The 17,831-nt window shown below is 33.3% G+C and overlaps 1 protein-coding gene across 3 annotated transcripts in view; it reads right to left on the bottom strand.

Annotated features, from left to right (window-relative positions):
* Positions 1 to 4,818: 4,818 nt before the first annotated feature.
* The window catches only part of Tc2n (tandem C2 domains, nuclear), a 41,294-nt gene continuing 28,281 nt past the window's right edge, over positions 4,819 to 17,831 (bottom strand). For all 3 annotated transcript variants that reach the window (XM_078050726.1, XM_078050724.1, XM_078050725.1), the window contains 4 exons: positions 17,186 to 17,377; positions 13,247 to 13,361; positions 10,971 to 11,170; positions 4,819 to 8,788 (listed from right to left, as the gene is read on the bottom strand). In XM_078050726.1, coding sequence (XP_077906852.1) covers positions 8,678 to 8,788; positions 10,971 to 11,170; positions 13,247 to 13,361; positions 17,186 to 17,377 — 618 coding nt within the window. In that variant the 3' untranslated portion in view covers positions 4,819 to 8,677. The remainder of the gene's footprint in view (positions 8,789 to 10,970; positions 11,171 to 13,246; positions 13,362 to 17,185; positions 17,378 to 17,831) is intronic.

Consider the following 17,831-nt stretch of genomic DNA (forward strand, 5'->3'; position numbering starts at 1 on the left):
TAACTGCAAAAACATGAATGGTGGAAGCAGGTGTTATATAAACCAAATAATTCTAAAAGATGGTAAAAATGCAGTTCATTAAAATGGGATAGGAAAGGAAAAGAAATGTGAGTAATGCAGAAGAGATGTAGCAAGTCATGGCCATAAAGAAGGAGGAAAAAAAGAAAAAAGCAAACTAAAGGGAGAGAGAACAAGAGAATTTTGCTGTTAGGAGAAGAAAAGAGATAAAGAGAAACATGCAAACAAACAAAAAAGCCTAAACCTCAAAAGATAAGGAAAATATTTTAAGATGCTAAAAATGATAAGAAATTACATAACACACACACACACACACACACACACACACACACAGAGGAAAAAAGACTCCCTTTTTTTTTTTTTTTTTTGGTACCAGGGATTAAACACAGTGGGTATTTAACTACTGAGCCCCATCCCTAGTCCTTTTTTATTTTAAAATTTTGAGACAGGTTCTCACTACATTGCTTATAGCCTCTCTAAATCGCTGAGGCTGGCTTTGAATCTGCAATCCTCCTGCCTTAGCCTCCCAAACTGCTATGATTACAGGCATGTGCCACCACGCCTAGCTATGAACAAAGATTCTTAATGAAAAAATTAAAGAACTATCTCCACTGAGGTGGTCAAATCTGTCAACAAGGATGGATAGTCACTGCTTCTGCCCAACTTCCTTCTTTCCATTTTTTCTTGGGCTATGTACCAAGAGACAGAAAACAAGGGCTGAGGGGTGCTAATCTCCTCCTCTTTTTCTGTTGCTCACTGAGCTGCTGGCTGTAGTGGCCTAAAACTAAAACTGGTGGAAATAGCTCTTTGCAGGGTTGGCAGGGGGGGTGGGGGGGGTGGCTGGGGTTGTGGCTCAGCGGTAGAGCGTTCTCTTAACATGTGCAAGGTCCTGGATTCAATCCTCAACACCACATAAAAATAAATAAACAAAATAAATGTATTGTGTACAAATAAAAAATAAATATTAAAAAGAAAAAAATAAAATAGCTCTCTGCTTCCCTTCTCACCAGTTTAAGGTAGAAGGAAGGGAACTAACTTCAATTGGAGTTTTGACAATGCACTCCCAGAGTGGGGCTGCTCCAGGGTTGAAGAGGGAAGTTCAGTGACTAGGGCTTAGGTCTAATCAAGCCTTAGGGGCTTTGGTGGGCAGTATCAGTTCTGGAGGGATTAGATGGACATACTCCTAGAGTGCCAATCTCAGCTGGGAGTCTAGATCTCAGGAGACTCCTAGGAATTTTACTCGCTGGGGCAGGGGAACCAACCCCCAACAGGTTTCACACATGCCTCTGCCCAAGAATATTGCCTTCCAGGTTTAGTCCCTGAATGTGTTCACACTTGCCTGTTTAGTTTTTTGACCCTGGTCACACGAGCCGCCAGAATCTGTCCCTATAAATTTTTAGTGGGAAAAGCAAGTTGCACTCCCCTCCATATTTCTGATTTTAGTCCCCTTGGGTACTATCTTCTTTGTGCCCATTTCACTCACATTCTGTTGGGTAAACTCTAGGCCACACAATAGGAGCTCTCTGGGACAGTGTGGCAATCTCCTGAGCTATGACAGCAACAAGCCATAATGTGGCCTCCTCAAAATGGCTCCCACCTCAGCTCTCTGTTTGCCAGTTGAAAAGAGAACACTTTCCAAGCACCAGTTTGTTGTGCAGCCTCTGGGTCTGCTAAGTTCAGGTTGCTTTTCTGTTCTAGAGGTTTTCTCAGGCCAAACTTGTCTGTTGTTTCTGTTTGTATTATCCTTTCCCTCTGTGGTGAAACAGTGCCACTGCTGTGGCTGCAACTGTATGGGCTTATGTGTATTCTTGTTCTTTGTTCTATGCTCTGACTACCCAATATTGAATGTCAGTGAATTCTTTCACCCACATCGCTGAGAGGCTGTACTCCCACTGCTTGAATCCCAAGCCATGGAGCAACTGAATATGAATCCTTCCTCCAACTCACTATTCTCAATCACCCTAATGAAGTGACTTTTAGAAGGTGACTAGAGATTGGGGCTGGTTGCCAGGGAAATTAACCACATGACTTAGAGGTTTGGTACTTCCAGTTTCACCTCCTGACTTCTGGGGAGAGGAGCAGGACTACAGATTGAGTTCAATTACCAATTGCCAGTTACTAATCAATCATGTCTACATAATATAAGTTTTCACAAAAGCCTGGGAGGGTTCAGGGAACTTCTGAGTTGGTGTTAACAGTGAGGTGTTAGGAGGGTGGTGCTCCCAGAAGAGGCAAGTAAGTTCCACATTCTTACCATATATCTTGCCCCATGCATCTCTTTTATGACTATTCCTGAGTCAGACCCTTTAAAATAAACTGGCATGTAAAGCATTTTTCTGAGTTCTGTGAACCATTCAAACAAATTATCAAACCTAAGGAGGGATCATAGGAAGCTGCAATTGGTAGCCAAGTTAGACATACGTGGTAGGTAACCAGTGGTCCAACCATCTGTGATTAGCACATGAAGTAGGCTGATTCCAATGAAAACAAATCCTTAACCTGTGGTGTCTATGGTAATTCTGGGTAATGTCACAATTGAGCTAAATTATAGGACACCCAGTTGTGTCCACAGAGAAGTGAAAAATTCCTTGGTGCGAGAAAACCACACATTTAGTGTCAGAAGGATTGCAAGAATACAGTTTTTTTTTACTGATAAGTTGACTCTTAGGATTCTGGGATGACCAACCAGGTACCTGATAGTACCTTTTACTTAGAAGGGGGAAAGAGAAGACCAATTTTGTGAAGGAATGTGAATAAAAAGTTTGGCTTAGAACACGTTCAAGAAAAGATGTTCACATTAGCTATATGATAGTGGAATTCTCACCAGATCTGGGTAGAGATAAAAATTTGACTGCCTTTGGCCAACAGATAGCATTTGAAGTCATGAAAATGAATAAGGTTGACCAGAGAGACAGTGTACAGTGAGAAGATGGCCTAGGGATAAGTCCTAAAGCACTTCCAGTTTTCAAAGGTCATGTTCTTGAAAATGAGCCAATAGAGAAGGATGAGTTAGGTGCTAAGAAAATAAGCAGAGCATAATGATGTGAAAGATAAGGGAAGAGATGGTTTCAAGGCAGGAGAGATCTATTGTTCAGAAAGCTGAGGAGTAATAAAGAAAAACAGCTAGGGCATTTGTTAAGACTTCATGAGTTTTAGTGGAGTGGCCAGGACAGAAGATTGAAGGGACAGGCTGGGGACAGAGCAGTTACAAGTTATCTATGGGATGAGCCAAAATATAGATCAGGGTAGACCATTCAATAATCTTTTAAAAGAAAGAAATACATCACAGATAAGCCTGAAACCTAAGAGCCCTAATAGATGCCATGCTTAGAAACCAACCCTCTTATTCATAGATTTAATTACACTAAAATTCTCAGTAATTATTCAGGATTTGTTGGGACTATTTTCTACCAGTTACACTTATTGAACAAGTAGACATGGGAGTAGCTAGGTGATAGGAAAGTGAAGGAGGAATAAAAATTCCTTTGAGTATAAAAAGTGAGTTTCTGCTATTAGGAGGAATCTTTACTGGCTATACATAGGGAAATTTGGAGTCTTAGAAAGACATGATACACCATTTCCTGCTTTATGTAATGTTTTTGTCTTAATATGAGCTGATCTAACAAAATAACATAAACGCTCATTAAGAACAAACATTTATTCCTTCCAATTTTGGAGACTGGAATTTTAACATCGAGGTTCTCACAGACTGGTGGAGGCTGCTTCCTCACAGCCTGACAGAGGGGCAAGGGATCACTTTCAGCTCTCTTGTAATAAGGGTACTAATCCCATTTGTGAGGGCTCCACCCAAATGATCTAATACCATCATCTTGGGGGGGAGAGTGTCAGGATTTCAACATATGAATTTGGGGTGGGAAGACATAAACATTCAGTCAATTGCAAATTCCCAGTTTCCTTTGTCAATATAGTAATCTAACCACCAATATTAGGTCTATAGGGTCCTTTCCATCAAACATATCAACAAGCAATTTTGAGATAATCATGCACCAGGGTTTGAACAATGATACAAAGAATCCAGCAACAAAGGCTCAGAGAATAGAAGAACATGTGTTTAATAAATGGAATCAGTGTCCAAAAAAGGCCAAAATGATTGGATTCAGAATTTACAAGGAAGGAATTGCTTTTTAACATAAGAAGAGGAGGAAGAAGTTGGATATGGGTAAAAAGAAGCTTATAAATATGGCAGTAGGTAACTGAAGGAATTCAATGTTATTTTCTTTGACATCAAGAAATAAGATTTTTAATCCGGGTGGGTGGCACATGCCTGTAGTCCCAGTGACAGATGAGGATTTTCTATTAAGAGTAAAGAAAAAAGCAGGTAGGTTAGAGGATAGTAAGTGGAAGGAAGTTAAGAATTTTTTTTTTTTCAGTGAGTCAGTTGACAAAAGAAATGAAGTAAGATTGCTAGGTAGGTAAGGTCAGTGATCAAGAATAATAGTGCTACCAATCTGCTTGTTTTGTGTGTTTCAGGTCAGGATTTAACAAATCTTTCCTGATTCCTTAAGCTACATTTAATTCTTACTTTATTTGAGCCTCCAAAGCATTTTATCCATGCCTCAAATCCTATTTTATACTATAACATAGCTTTGTATGGTTTAATTTCCCCTACTAAAATAAAAATCTCAAAATAAACAATGATGGCTTATAGCATTTATTATTTAATATTTATATATTATACAAAATAGCTTATTGCTCATTAAAAATGTAGTTGTTTCGTGATCAAGACTCCATATACTGTGTAATCAATAAAGATTAAAGACTCAGATATCAAACTGAAAGTCAATTTAGAGCCACAGCCAGTCAAATTTATTTCTGCTAAAATAAATCCAGCCTTACCATGAAGAGCAGACATTTTTTATCTATTTTCTTCTCCCAGAAACTAAAGGATGATGGATGACCCAGAAACAAATTCCACAGGATAAGAATATGAAAAACAATACAACAAATATCACCATCATTTAAAGACATATCTCCTTCAGTGATTTAGCTCAGAATGGAACTGGCAACCTTCTTGCCATCCAAGAAGACATATAATATAAAACTTCCCTTTTTAGATACCTACTGCCATTGTCAGAATCCTATGATTTAATGTAGACTGTGATCAATGTTTTTAAAGATGTTTCTTTTTAGAAATTGAAAAAATTTTAAAATCAGGAAAACAAGTTAAATTTTTTTCTATTAAGAAATTACTAAAAATATAGGCAGGATTTATCTTCAGAAAAGTTGCCACTTAAAACATTAAGTATAGTTTTTGAGGGCTACATTAACTCCCTTAATATCTATCTATATTTCAAAATGGACATGGTATTTTACATGGGCCCTTTTTTCACAATTCTTTCAACTAAGCGCTTAACCTAGAAATGAAAGAATTTGAAATTTAATTCTTAACAAGAATTACACTTATACAACAAGAACATCAGAAAATCTCTTCAAAAACCATTAGATACACAGATATTTTATCTGGCACCTTTCTTAGTATACTTGAAGAAACACCGAACAAAAGTTCAAATATTTAATAAAGATGTATAATTTTGAAATACCCGTTCCTGAGCTGGGCACAGTGGCACATGCCTATCATCCCAGCAGCTCGGGAAGCTAAGGAAGGAGGATCGCAAGTTTATCGTTAGCCTCAGTGAGACCCTGTCTCTAAATAAAATATAAAAAGGGCTGGGGACATGGCTCAGTGGTTAGGTGCTTCTGAGTGCAATACCCCTTATTCCCATGGTAAGAAAAAAGTTAAAATTTAATGAAAAATTGAAAATCCTTCATAAATAAGCAAAAATTTATTAAACAAACAATGAAAATTTTTGGTAGGAAAGTGTTTTCACTAGGCTGTGTAGTACATTGGTAGCAAAAAATTCATGTAATTGTATTCAAACAGAACTTCACTTTAGGTTATTTTCAGATCAATTACATATGTTCAAAATCCCACTGGTTTCTTAACAGTCTGATTAAGAGTTTAAACTGACATACTTTCTTGGTCATTTCTCAATAAGTTCTGCTTAAAGAATCATCAAAACTAAAAGTCAAGTATTGATGCTATATTTTGACATGGGCTGTAGTTACTTAACTATTTATAATATATAAATACTATTTTAGGGATTATATCATGTAAATTATCAGTTATCAACATGAATCCTTCCATGGTTCCCTTTGATCACCCAGAATCATTTTGGTTTCCTTTTCCTTATTATAGCTGGGTAAAGGTCAAGAAAAGCCTAAGCAAATGCAAAGAAAGGGAAGTGGTTTTTCCACAGTATCTCATTTTTTGTTACCAGTTCCTATTGTTTTTCTCACAATATGAGGGGCTGTTAACAGAAAGACGGTATTTCTAGGGCTGGAGTTGTAGCTCAGTGGTAGAGCACTTGCCTGAGATACTGGGTTCAATCCTTAGCACCATATAATAAACAAATAAATAAAAAATTTAAAAAGGTTAAATTTTTAAGAAAGAGCATGTTTCTATTTATATTTCTACATAAAGCTTCAAGAAATCAAATGAACATTTCAGCTATATTCAATATCTCTTCACCTTTGGAAAGTTTAAGTTAATACCAATTAGAATATCTGGGGTCTTAGTTCTACCAATACTTTCCTATCTGAAAGTTTGTTTAAATGAAGTTTTCTTTTTATGATTTATTTGGGATCCTAAGAAACCAAGAAACTATATTTTATACATATATTTAAATACTACAAATTAAATAATTGAGTTAAGTACATGACTACATATATTAAATTCAAGAATTAAAAACACAGAAAATTGCTAAAATAAAATTCTAGTTTTTTTAAAGCAAGAAAGTCTGTTATTTATTATCTAAAAGCCAATAAATACATTTATTTCTTTGATAGCTATTAAAATATTGTATTACAGAGGATTTTTAGGGCAATGAAACCACTCTGAAAAGATTCTAATGATACATGTCATTATTCACTTGTTAAAATTTACAAAATGTGAAACACCAGGAGGGAGTCCTAATGTAAATTATAGATTTTAGGTGATAATGGTATGAATGTAAGTTTATCAGTTGCAACAAATGTATTATTCTGGTACAGGATGCTGACAGGGTAAAGAGGTTGTACCTCATCTGTGTATGTCTGTGTACTGGAGAGGGTTGTGTAGGAAACCTCTGTACCTCTTTTTTCAATTTTGCTGTGAACCTAAAACCACTCTAAAAATAGTCTATTTAAAAAAAAACAAATGAAAAAATCAAAATTAGCTGCATTTGTCCCAAAGATTCAAAACACTACCACGCAGGGTAATTTCTTCCAGAAGTCAACGTGAGTACTATCTAAAATACCATTTTTCACAAATCTAAAATTTTTATTTCAAAATGTACAGTGGCAGAGAATACTTATCACACCACTGGAACCATAAAATCTAGACAGAAGCAAAGGGCATATAAACTTGATACATTTTGCAGCTTGTGGAGATAGTATCTAGGCAAGAGAACTAGGTGTTTATTTGGGGAAATTTTAATAAGATACATAGAACACAGGAATTAGAATGAAAAGTGAATGTTTAGGTTATGGAAAGGTATACCTCTGGCCTAAAATATCACCATCTATCTCTTGGCATGTTTGGAACAAAGAAAGAAAAATGGAAGACAAAGAACACAGAGCACATATTCTACTTACTAGCAAAAATAAAATCATATTTTGCTAAATTAGGAGTAGGGTTATTTGTTTCTCCAAAAAGCTGTTGCTTTTGGCCATAGTTCATATGGACAACTATGCTGAAATTATCCCCTTATACTGAGTTCTAATAAGCAACTGAAAGAAACCTACAATAGAAAATTTTTGCTCTATAATGTTATCAGGTATAGTTATAAAAAACATGACAAAATACTCTAACATTATAGATTACAGAACAAGTAATTTGTACTTAAAAACTAAAAGCAAGGAAATGATTATCATAAAATATTTTCTATTTAAACTTATTCATTCTCTAGTTAGGATGGACCATATGGATGATAATCTTATTTTAACTCCAAAAAAAAAAAAAAGATGAAAGTATCTAATGGAGAGAAACAGCAAAATATGTATAATTCTGGGTCACCAATTAAACTTCAATCTTTTGGTGTTTTTGTTTATGCTCGTCTAAATGTATTTTCTATTTCTGAAGTTTCTTGGAAGTAAGTAGTTTACAAAATAGCAATGTAATGCCTTATAGGTAATAAATTATAAACACAGGGCACTATCTTCCCCCAAATGTAGAAAACAACTGAAATGGTTCAATTCATTTTTGCTGAGAGAAAATATACAGGAAGAGGTAAACAGTGGAACAAAAATGTAATCAACAATGCCTAGCACTGGAACAAAGGTATAGTCATCTAACTGTCTAGTAGTACTAACAGGGCTTGTTATAGTAGGTTTTAAATATCTAGGTAAAACTTAAAAAAACAAAAGCAAAAAACATAATACATAAATTCCTATGTATGGCTTATATTCTCATAGACTTTATAAGTCATTTAACTGCCATAATAATACTACGCTTTTATTTTGTCTCTTCTGGCACTGTTTTAAAGCATTTCCTTCACTTTGGATATTTGATAAAATTTATTATAATTTTTAGCAAATTAAAATTCTAAGTCTTCTAAAAGAATGTCAAGTTGTTTCTTCACCAAATTAATGTGTGAAGTCTTCAGGATGGACTTAACTTGTGCCACTTGGTAACAACCTTTTCTGGATTTGCAATTGTTTCTTTCCATTGGTTCACTGCTTCAGTGCTATTACTGTCTTCACTTATCCAGATCTGTAAAGGAACAGTACAATCATTTAACTTGACACAATTACGACAAGTGAGTTAAAACAGTTTATTACTCTTATTGATAAAAATATTTGAAGTCTGGTTTACATATTTATAAGTAAACAACTTTACATTTTCCCAAAAGTAAATTTAATTTATCTGTTTGAGACTTAAATTCTAAAACATTTAAACTGTTTAGTCATTCTGAAGACTATTTCATATAAACCAAATCAATTTAAAAATTCAAGGTGATGGGGCTGGGGCTCAGTAGTAGAGCACTCGCCTAGTATGTGTGAGGCCCTGGGTTTGATCCTTAGCACCACATAAAAATAAATAAATAAATGTATTGTGTCCAACTACAACTAAAAAAATAAATATTTTTAAAAATCCAAGGTGAGAGTTTTGTAAAATCATTTCCCCCCAAATAGTTCCAACTTTCCTTTCTTATTCAACTATTCTAGGAGCTCAACTTAAAATTGATTCTGACCACTCAAAAACAACTTTATAAAGATGAATTAAACTGAGGCTAATCATGATTTAAATTAATAAGGAATGTGTATTTTTAAAAACCTTTTTTATTCAATACAATTGTAAACTTAATTGAAATTTAATAAATAGTCATTCTTGATCCAGAGTAATTTCATAGTGTCTATCGCTTATGGGATTTAGGTTATGTATGTGAATAAACCTGGGAAAGTTATATAGTATTATGTAAATTTAAGACACCACAATGGCTATATCATGGAGACAAGGTGGACAAGGAATCTAAAATCTGTACCATGGCTCTAGCATTAACAAATGCTATAACCTTGGAATTAACTTCTCTGAGTAAAGAGATTGGAGCAGATCACTCACTGGTTTTCAAATATTTTTCCTTTTCTTTCTTGGTCTGGAAAAAATTTCCTTCAAATAATATCTTACAAAGAACCCCAACATATAAAACAGGTAACATCAGAGTGCTTTGGTTGGTAAACAGGAGTGGGAGAACTTGAGCCTGCATTTATTTATCCCATTATGGTGACACCTGACGCCACTCAAGAGTCTGCTGGAGGCAGACAACCAGCAAAAACATTCCAGAATCCTATTCCATTCATACATGATAGCTAAGGTTTGATGATACAGGAAAACTTTTTTTAAAAGAGAGAGGGGGGGGGGAGGATTTTTTTAATATTTATTTTTTAGTTTTCGGTGGGCACAACATCTTTATTTTTAATTTTTATGTGGGGCTGAGGTTCGAACCCAGCGCCTTGCGCATGCCAGGTGAGCATGCTACATCTTGAGCCACATCCCCACACCCAGAAAAACTTTTAACTAAATTGACTTCATAGGACTCATAGCTATCAAAAGTATATAGTTATACAAATTTTCAAATTCAAGCTATTTTCCAAATAAATGCAGAAACAAAACTACATTTAAATAAACATTTTAGGTAAATTAAATGAAAAAGTGAGTTAAAAAGTTAATATCAATCTTTAAAAAATCATATTTATAATTTGAGGACTACACATAGACTACTAATAACAGTTTACTATGAAGAGGAAGCTTTTAGACCAGTAATTTAAATGTGGCTCAAATAATTGTAAAAAAAAAAGAAAACTACCATTAATCCATTCAAAATAAGGAAAAAAATATAAATGGAAACAAGTTCCTGTAGTGTTGGCAAGTAAGCCAGTATTATATTGTCCTATACAGATTACTAAGAATTTTAAAATAGACAATCCAGACACTAGGATTGACTATCTAAATATCTCCACCATCATTAAAATTGTTTTCTAGGAATTCAAATCTAATATAATTAAAAAGTTCTCTTGTTAAATATTAAATTGAAGCTGAAACAAAATGAGGTAAGTTTGATATTCAAAGTTTTAACCAATACAATTTAAACACCTAATGTCTTCTTCCATAAGGAATGAGTCAGTAATACCTAAAAACTGATCTTAGTTTTTAAAGTTGAAAAGCTGAGAAAACGGCTTAAAGATAAGCCTGATTGCTCAGAAATTCCAACTACTTATATTAAAGAAATAAGTCCGATGAGATTTGATTTTTGTGTCAACACTGAATTGTAATTTATACTAAGAAATCTTACACTATTCAACTTTAGTTTAATCCCGTATTCCTTTTGTTAACTACTGTCTAAATGCATAGAAAAATACACAGAAGAAATTAAAGATAAAATCCCCCTACTAACCTGGCCCACAAAATGTTTTCTTCTTACAGAGCTTCGACTATAAAGCTTAATGAGAAAAACAATTTCTTTTTCATTCTGTATAAGTGGAAAAATCATAGTCTCTCCCCACTTTACTCTTCCATTGGAGGCCTTCAGTAAGCGTGTTTTCTTCTTATAAATCAACTCTCCTGAGCTAAACATTCCCACCTTCACAAAAAAACCTATGAAACAAATTCTAATTAAATACCACATAAAGATATATATTATGTTCAATGTAAATATATAAATAAGCTATTTTAAAAATGTTCAATGAGCTACTACTATTTGATAAAAGAAAACATCTCTAGTAACTTTATAATCTTTACTGCATTTTACAAGTAACTACTATAACTTCAAACAAATTTAATCTTCATTCTGAATGACATTAACAAGTAGAATTGTAGGCATAAATAACAATGAGGAGCAAAGGTGTATACACTGAAAAGGATTACACAAAAGAGAGGTACCAACTCTTTGGACAGATGAGGTATTTATTTCACAATTTTATATAGATAAATTTTTTTGCTTGAGACTCTAAAAGCATATGCCCACTAGAAAACAATCTATTCTTTAAATAAGTTTGAGATGTAGAGCTTCCAACAATGGTAAAATAGTTTTTATGAACTAATAAGCTTCTCATAGATTATAATTATAAATTTTGGGGAAATAATAAAAATAAAGATTGATTAAAATCAGGAAAAAAGTGAAGGAAAGAAACTTTTCAAAGATGGGAACTGCACTAAAATTCAGATTTACTATAGCTTTTCACCTCAGCATATGCCCTAGTCTAACTAGCACAGCATGCTTATGACTCGAGCAGAATGTGCCATGTTATCAGGTAATAGATCTGGGATTGCAGGGTAACAAGAAGGGGATGAGGGAACTCCCAGGAAGGGAGTCTCAGAGTGAGGACCAAGAGACCTGAGCATTAAATTTATAAAATAGAGATCATTAGTTTTGATCTAGGGAATTCACCTGTGAATGTAATATATTGTATTTATAAATTTCCACTGTTGTCCTTATGACTCACTATTCCCAGATGGAATTTGTTTACTTTTTTAAAAATTTGTTCTTTTTAGATACACATGACAGCAGAGTATATTTTGACATATTATACATATATGGAATATAGCTTATTCTAATTAGGATTCTATTCTTGTGGTTATATGTGATGTGGGGTTACACTGATCATATATTCATATATCAACACAGGAAAGTTATGTCTGATTCATTCTACTGTCTTTCCTATTCCCACCTCCCCCCTTCCTTTCATTCCTCTTTGTCTAATTCCATAAACTTCTATTCTTCCCTTCCCTCTATTTGCTTACTTTCATTTTAGGATATTTCTATCTATCTACATAGGTGATGTTAGTGTAGAGTTAATTTTATGTATGTGCTATCTAATCTGTTTTGATATTAAGAATATGCTAACAAAATTATTTTTCCATCTTTTTTTTCTTGCTTTAGAATAGCTTATATAAAAAAGGAATCAGATGTTCCTTGAAAGTTTGGTAAAATCTGTCAGTAAAATAATATTGGCTTAGTGCTTTTTATGAGAGAGAGTTCTCTCCCTTTTCATGGCTATTCTTTTTAGATTTCTTCCTCTTGAGTAAATTTCTTAGAAAGTCAGTTATTTCATATAGATGTACAAATGAATTAGTATTGTTACACCTGGTATTGCCTTATATATAACCAAATCTCTTCTGAATTTAAAATTATATCCTTTTCTTGGTTCAGAATATCATTCATGTTTTGTCTATTTTTCTGCTTTATCCAACCTGCTACAGATTTGCCTATTTTAATGGTCCTTTCAAAGAAAAAAAAGTTTAGTTTCATTGATTGTGTTATCTGCTGTTGTCTCCACATTTTATAACTTCAACCTCAGCTTACTTCTTTCCTTCAATTTTTTGTTTTTGTAGCTTCTTGAATTGAATGTTCAGTTTCATTTATTTTTATCCTTTCTACAGTGGACATTCATTGTTACAGTGGACATTTATTGCTTTGCCTGCTCCCAGATAGTTGATTCCCTTCTTTCATAGTAAAAAGGAACAATTCTACCTTCCTCTTAGCTGGGAGATAGGGCTGACCTCAAACCTTCAGTTCTAGGGGTGGCCAAGTTACTAGGCCTAGCCAACTAAAGTATCACAAGTCGTGGTTGTGCATCCAGCAAAGGAAAGACATCACTCTACTGGTCTCTTCATTCTTATTGAATTGTAATCTCTCTGCATTTGATGTACTTTGAACACTGATACACTTACTTAAAGTCAGAGGTGTTGATGAGCTTGGAAGATACTGTGCCTCAAGAATTTGAAGCTGAATTCTGCTATTTACTGCTTGAAAACAAGTCCCCAATTCAAGTTCTGCATGGCAAACCTGTATATCAAAAAGTATCATTCAGTATTCAATAATAAAATTTGGAAATATTTCAAAAATAGTTACAGTTTTTGAAAGCTTTGCTTTCTATTGACACTCAAAGCCATTAGTTATAAAATAAGAAGATAAATGTCATAGGTTCTGTAAATGTAAGGCATTCATTTGCATCAATTCTGAAAGTCTGTACTGGATTTCAATATCAGTAATACTAAAAGACAATTCAACTTAAAAACAAATTAAATTCCTAGGCAATATTAACAGAAAAACTGCTAGTGAAATAAACCAAAAGGAAGGAATGCACTTTTAAAATAATTAAATGTAGTCAATTGAGTTTCCTAATTTTAGAATTCAGAGTAGATGCTATAAAAATCAGAAGACAAAGGATTGCTGTAATAAACAGATTTATGGATCCAGAGTTGCATATCTATTCTGAATGGGAACAAGCCAAAGGAAGCTGGCAAGAAGGAAGCTAATCAGTGATAAGGCCGTATATAATAAGGAAAAGGTTTTAAAAAAAAACTGAGGCAAACTTTAAGATGAAAACAACAGGTGGGGAGGTGGATTAAAATATGCTCGTCAGTACTGCTTACCAACAGGAAAAGAAAGCTGGTAATTTGTCTGTGAAATACAACACAAATCCTACTCATCTGGATTCCAAGGTACTTGGAGTGAAAAGTAAAAGAGAAACGTGAAGTTGTCCAGACACAAAAAGATCACTGTTCATGTATTGAAAAGAACAAGAATGGGAATAAGAATACAACATTTACAGACTTACTAGAAGTGATTCCAGTAAAGCTACAGAACAGTTGAATGATACTTTACAAAAAGGTTAACATATTTGGTAACTGTCCAGTACCTTAATCACTCATTGAGGGGTGAAAAAAACAAAAAAACCTTTCTACGTACATGACATCACCTCAAGCTTGGGTCTTTTCTTAAAACATGATGCTGTGTTTTATAACTGTCATGCCATGAGAAATCAAGAAATAGAGAGTAAAAAGTAAATTGTTTAAAAAGTAGAAACTTGAGTTAAGGTTAATTTCCTCTTGAAAAACTCTAAAATGAGAATAAAACTGTTCAATCTGGCAACAATGCTGACTTTTTAAATAAGCGAATTTATTGCTTTTCAGGTTTACTCTAAGTGAGAACTGATTAACAACTCTTTTTGCATGAACTAACTGGATAGCCATATATAAAATAAAGTCTTTGTTGATTAAAAAAAAGTTGTTTCTGCCCTTGGCATTTAAATTAATACATTAAAAAACTATAATCATTTATTGTTTATAAAACACAAAGATAACCATGATTAAACTTTTTTCATTATGGTTTTGCACCCATAATTAAATAACACTTATGAAAACAGCTGAAGGTGGCAAAACTTCTCTTATTGTTACACAATTGTAGAGTTAATTCTCATAAACAATAGCATTTGGCAATGGGTTTGCTATTTTCTACTTGCCAAGGTTATCTCACAAATTCAATTTATATTCCAGGACATTAATTCAGCTCATGAGAAAATATTCAAAATAATTTTCAATCTCATAATAACCAAAAATTAAAATACAAATCAATTAGTTGATGTGTACTGACTATATTTAATAAGCATAAAACTGTAGAAGGTATGATATTTGCTCCTGAATAATGAACCAATTTTTAAAGAAAAATTTATTAGCCTTCCTGGAACCATTAAAAAAAATGAGATGCCAACCATAATCAGGAAGAATCATAAACTGATGATGTTTGAAAATGTCTTCAAAGGGAACATACATGGAAGAGTTCAGAGGGTTAGCTCTAGAATCAAATCTGGATTCCTTGACTATTTACTAGCTGTGCAAATAGCTTCACTGATCTCCACATAGGAAAAGGAATGCACAGGCGCAGAAGAGCGGTATGAACAGTAGATTACTTAGCAACAAGTCAGCCATAAGGTAAATCTCTACAAAGGTCAACTACTTCTTCAGGCAAACTTTGTCTCTTCTATCTATTCAATATCAAAATTTGAGGTCAAGTAAATACATTAGTATTGGCCAAGGTCAGGAACTCTCCTGGAAAAAACCATTAGCTTTATACAAAGCAATGCTATTCGTGGTGCAACAGTTATCAATGTGGATAGTGGGTAGACAAGTCTGGTTCTTTCAATGGCATAATTACAATATCTATTTTCCTCTTCAGAACATAAAACAAAGCCCAATATTATTCTTATCTTAGCCAATAATATGAAACATCAGTACTTGGTAACATAAATTCATTGGTCCTGAATAACACAAATTCTCTTATTTCAAGTCATCAATCTTTATATACCTAGCACGTGACATCCAGTAGAAACCAGGTGTTTATAAGACTTCTAACATATGAAATATAATTTAATAGAAATCCAGTCATGATCATTCATTCAAATTCTCCAGGCATATAATATCTCAGTTTCCCAGAAAATACCTTCACTGACTTATCTTCTGATATATTCTATCTTTAGAGTTTTAATGTATGAATAACCTATTTGATTAGTGTTTTTGTATCTTCTTTAAAAGATGGTTGCAGATTACTGTCTACAATTGTCAACTCTGCCAGTGACAAACTCCTGTCACAGCTGCTATGTTTTATCAGAAAAGGACAATAATCTCATTTGGTATGCTTTCGTTCATCATTTATTTTTTCATACCTGCCTACATACAAATATATAGTATCAACAATATGGTAGGACCTTAGTTAACAGCACAGTAAAATATGAAGAAAACAGAAACTTGAGACTTGTTTTATTTAAAATTAAGTAACTTAAATAATGATATGACATAATAAATGCCATTAAAGAAAACATTGGGGATTAAAATTAACAGGGAAAAAGATATCAGAAATTTCAATTCTTCTGATTAATTACAGTAACCTTTGTTTCTTATGTTTTAGTTTCTAATTTCCCCTACAATTTGGTGATTTGCAAGGCTACACATTAGAATCACTTGGGGAACTTTTGAAAACTACAAATGCTTCTGTTCCAACCCTCAAGAAATTTTATTGACTTAAATTTGCCAGGTAATTATAATGTACAGAAAGGGTTAAAAAGCACTTCAAGTAATCTTAAATATTTTTGGAAGTAGGTAAAATATAAGTCCTAAATAAGTTTAAAATCACCTATAGATTAGATCTTATAAAACTCAGGACTGATCTCTATCCTGACACAGAAACTACATAATTAAATCTCTAAGTAAAGACAATGTTCAGCTGGCCAGTTGAGAGAAGTAAACATCAGGTCTCAGAAATCAATCAAGCACTATAGGTAAGCAAGCTTGAAAAAAAAAAAAAATCTGGGCTGGGAATGTAGCTCAGTGGTACAGTAGGTACCTCATCATGCATGAGATCTTGGGTTCCATTCTAAACATCAAAAAATCAAAACCCAACTTCCATTCTAACCTATTTATGAACAGATATACAGTTTACCCAGGATTAAAATAACTTCCCTAATCTATTTCAGGGCAATCTCAGATTGAGTTTGGACTTTGACCTTATGATTCTTTGTTGTTTTTCCCAAGTCACCAGCTACTAGAAAAACTTTAAAAAATGTATTAAAGTTATTCATGTTTCAGGGTTACTATACCTGATGAAACATTAATAAATAATGTGCTAGGAGAAGGTAATCCAACGTTATTTTAAAATACAGAAACAGTTATGTTGACCTTTCATCAATTTTTGAAACCATATTACTTCTTGAGACTTTTCCTGATTCCATAATTAATAAAGTATTTAAGTTATCCTCCACTAACAAAACACTATCCACTAAGCCATTCTAAAAGTACAGAATATTTTTAACACTGCATATTATTATCACTTACAGAAAATTTTGAAGGTGGTATTATATCCAAAGAATAATCCATTTCCTGTGTGCTGAGAGTTCTAAGCGACACAGAACATTCTCCAATGGTTTTCTTCCTGGGAGTTTGGGTTTGAATCTTGAATACAAGTCTTACAGTTTGTAGATTTTGTAGTTTAATAGCAAATACAAAAGTTTCCAAAAATTCAATAACCTTAAAAAACAATAAAATATATAAAGGGTTGAAAAAAGTTTGATATATTATTACAAAATGATATTTTACCTTTATATCTAGAAAAACTACATTTAAATTTTTTTCCACAGTAAAAATATTTTTCCTACTTTATTGGTGCATTATATTTGTACATACTGATGGGATTTATTGTTATATATTTATATATGACATAACAGCATAATATTTTTAAATATTTATTTATTTATTTTTATTTTTATTTTATTTTATTTTTTATTGGTTGTTCAAAACATTACAAAGCTCTTGACATATCATATTTCATACATTAGATTCAAGTGGGTTATGAACTCCCATTTTTACCCCAAATACAGATTGCAGAATCACATCGGTTACACATCCACATTTTTACATAGTGCAATATTAATAACTATTGTATTCTGCTGCCTTTCCTATCCCCTACTATCCCCCCTCCCCT

This window comes from Ictidomys tridecemlineatus, chromosome 5 (genome assembly GCF_052094955.1).
Source record: "Ictidomys tridecemlineatus isolate mIctTri1 chromosome 5, mIctTri1.hap1, whole genome shotgun sequence".
In the NCBI taxonomy this organism is placed as follows: Eukaryota; Metazoa; Chordata; class Mammalia; order Rodentia; family Sciuridae; genus Ictidomys; species Ictidomys tridecemlineatus.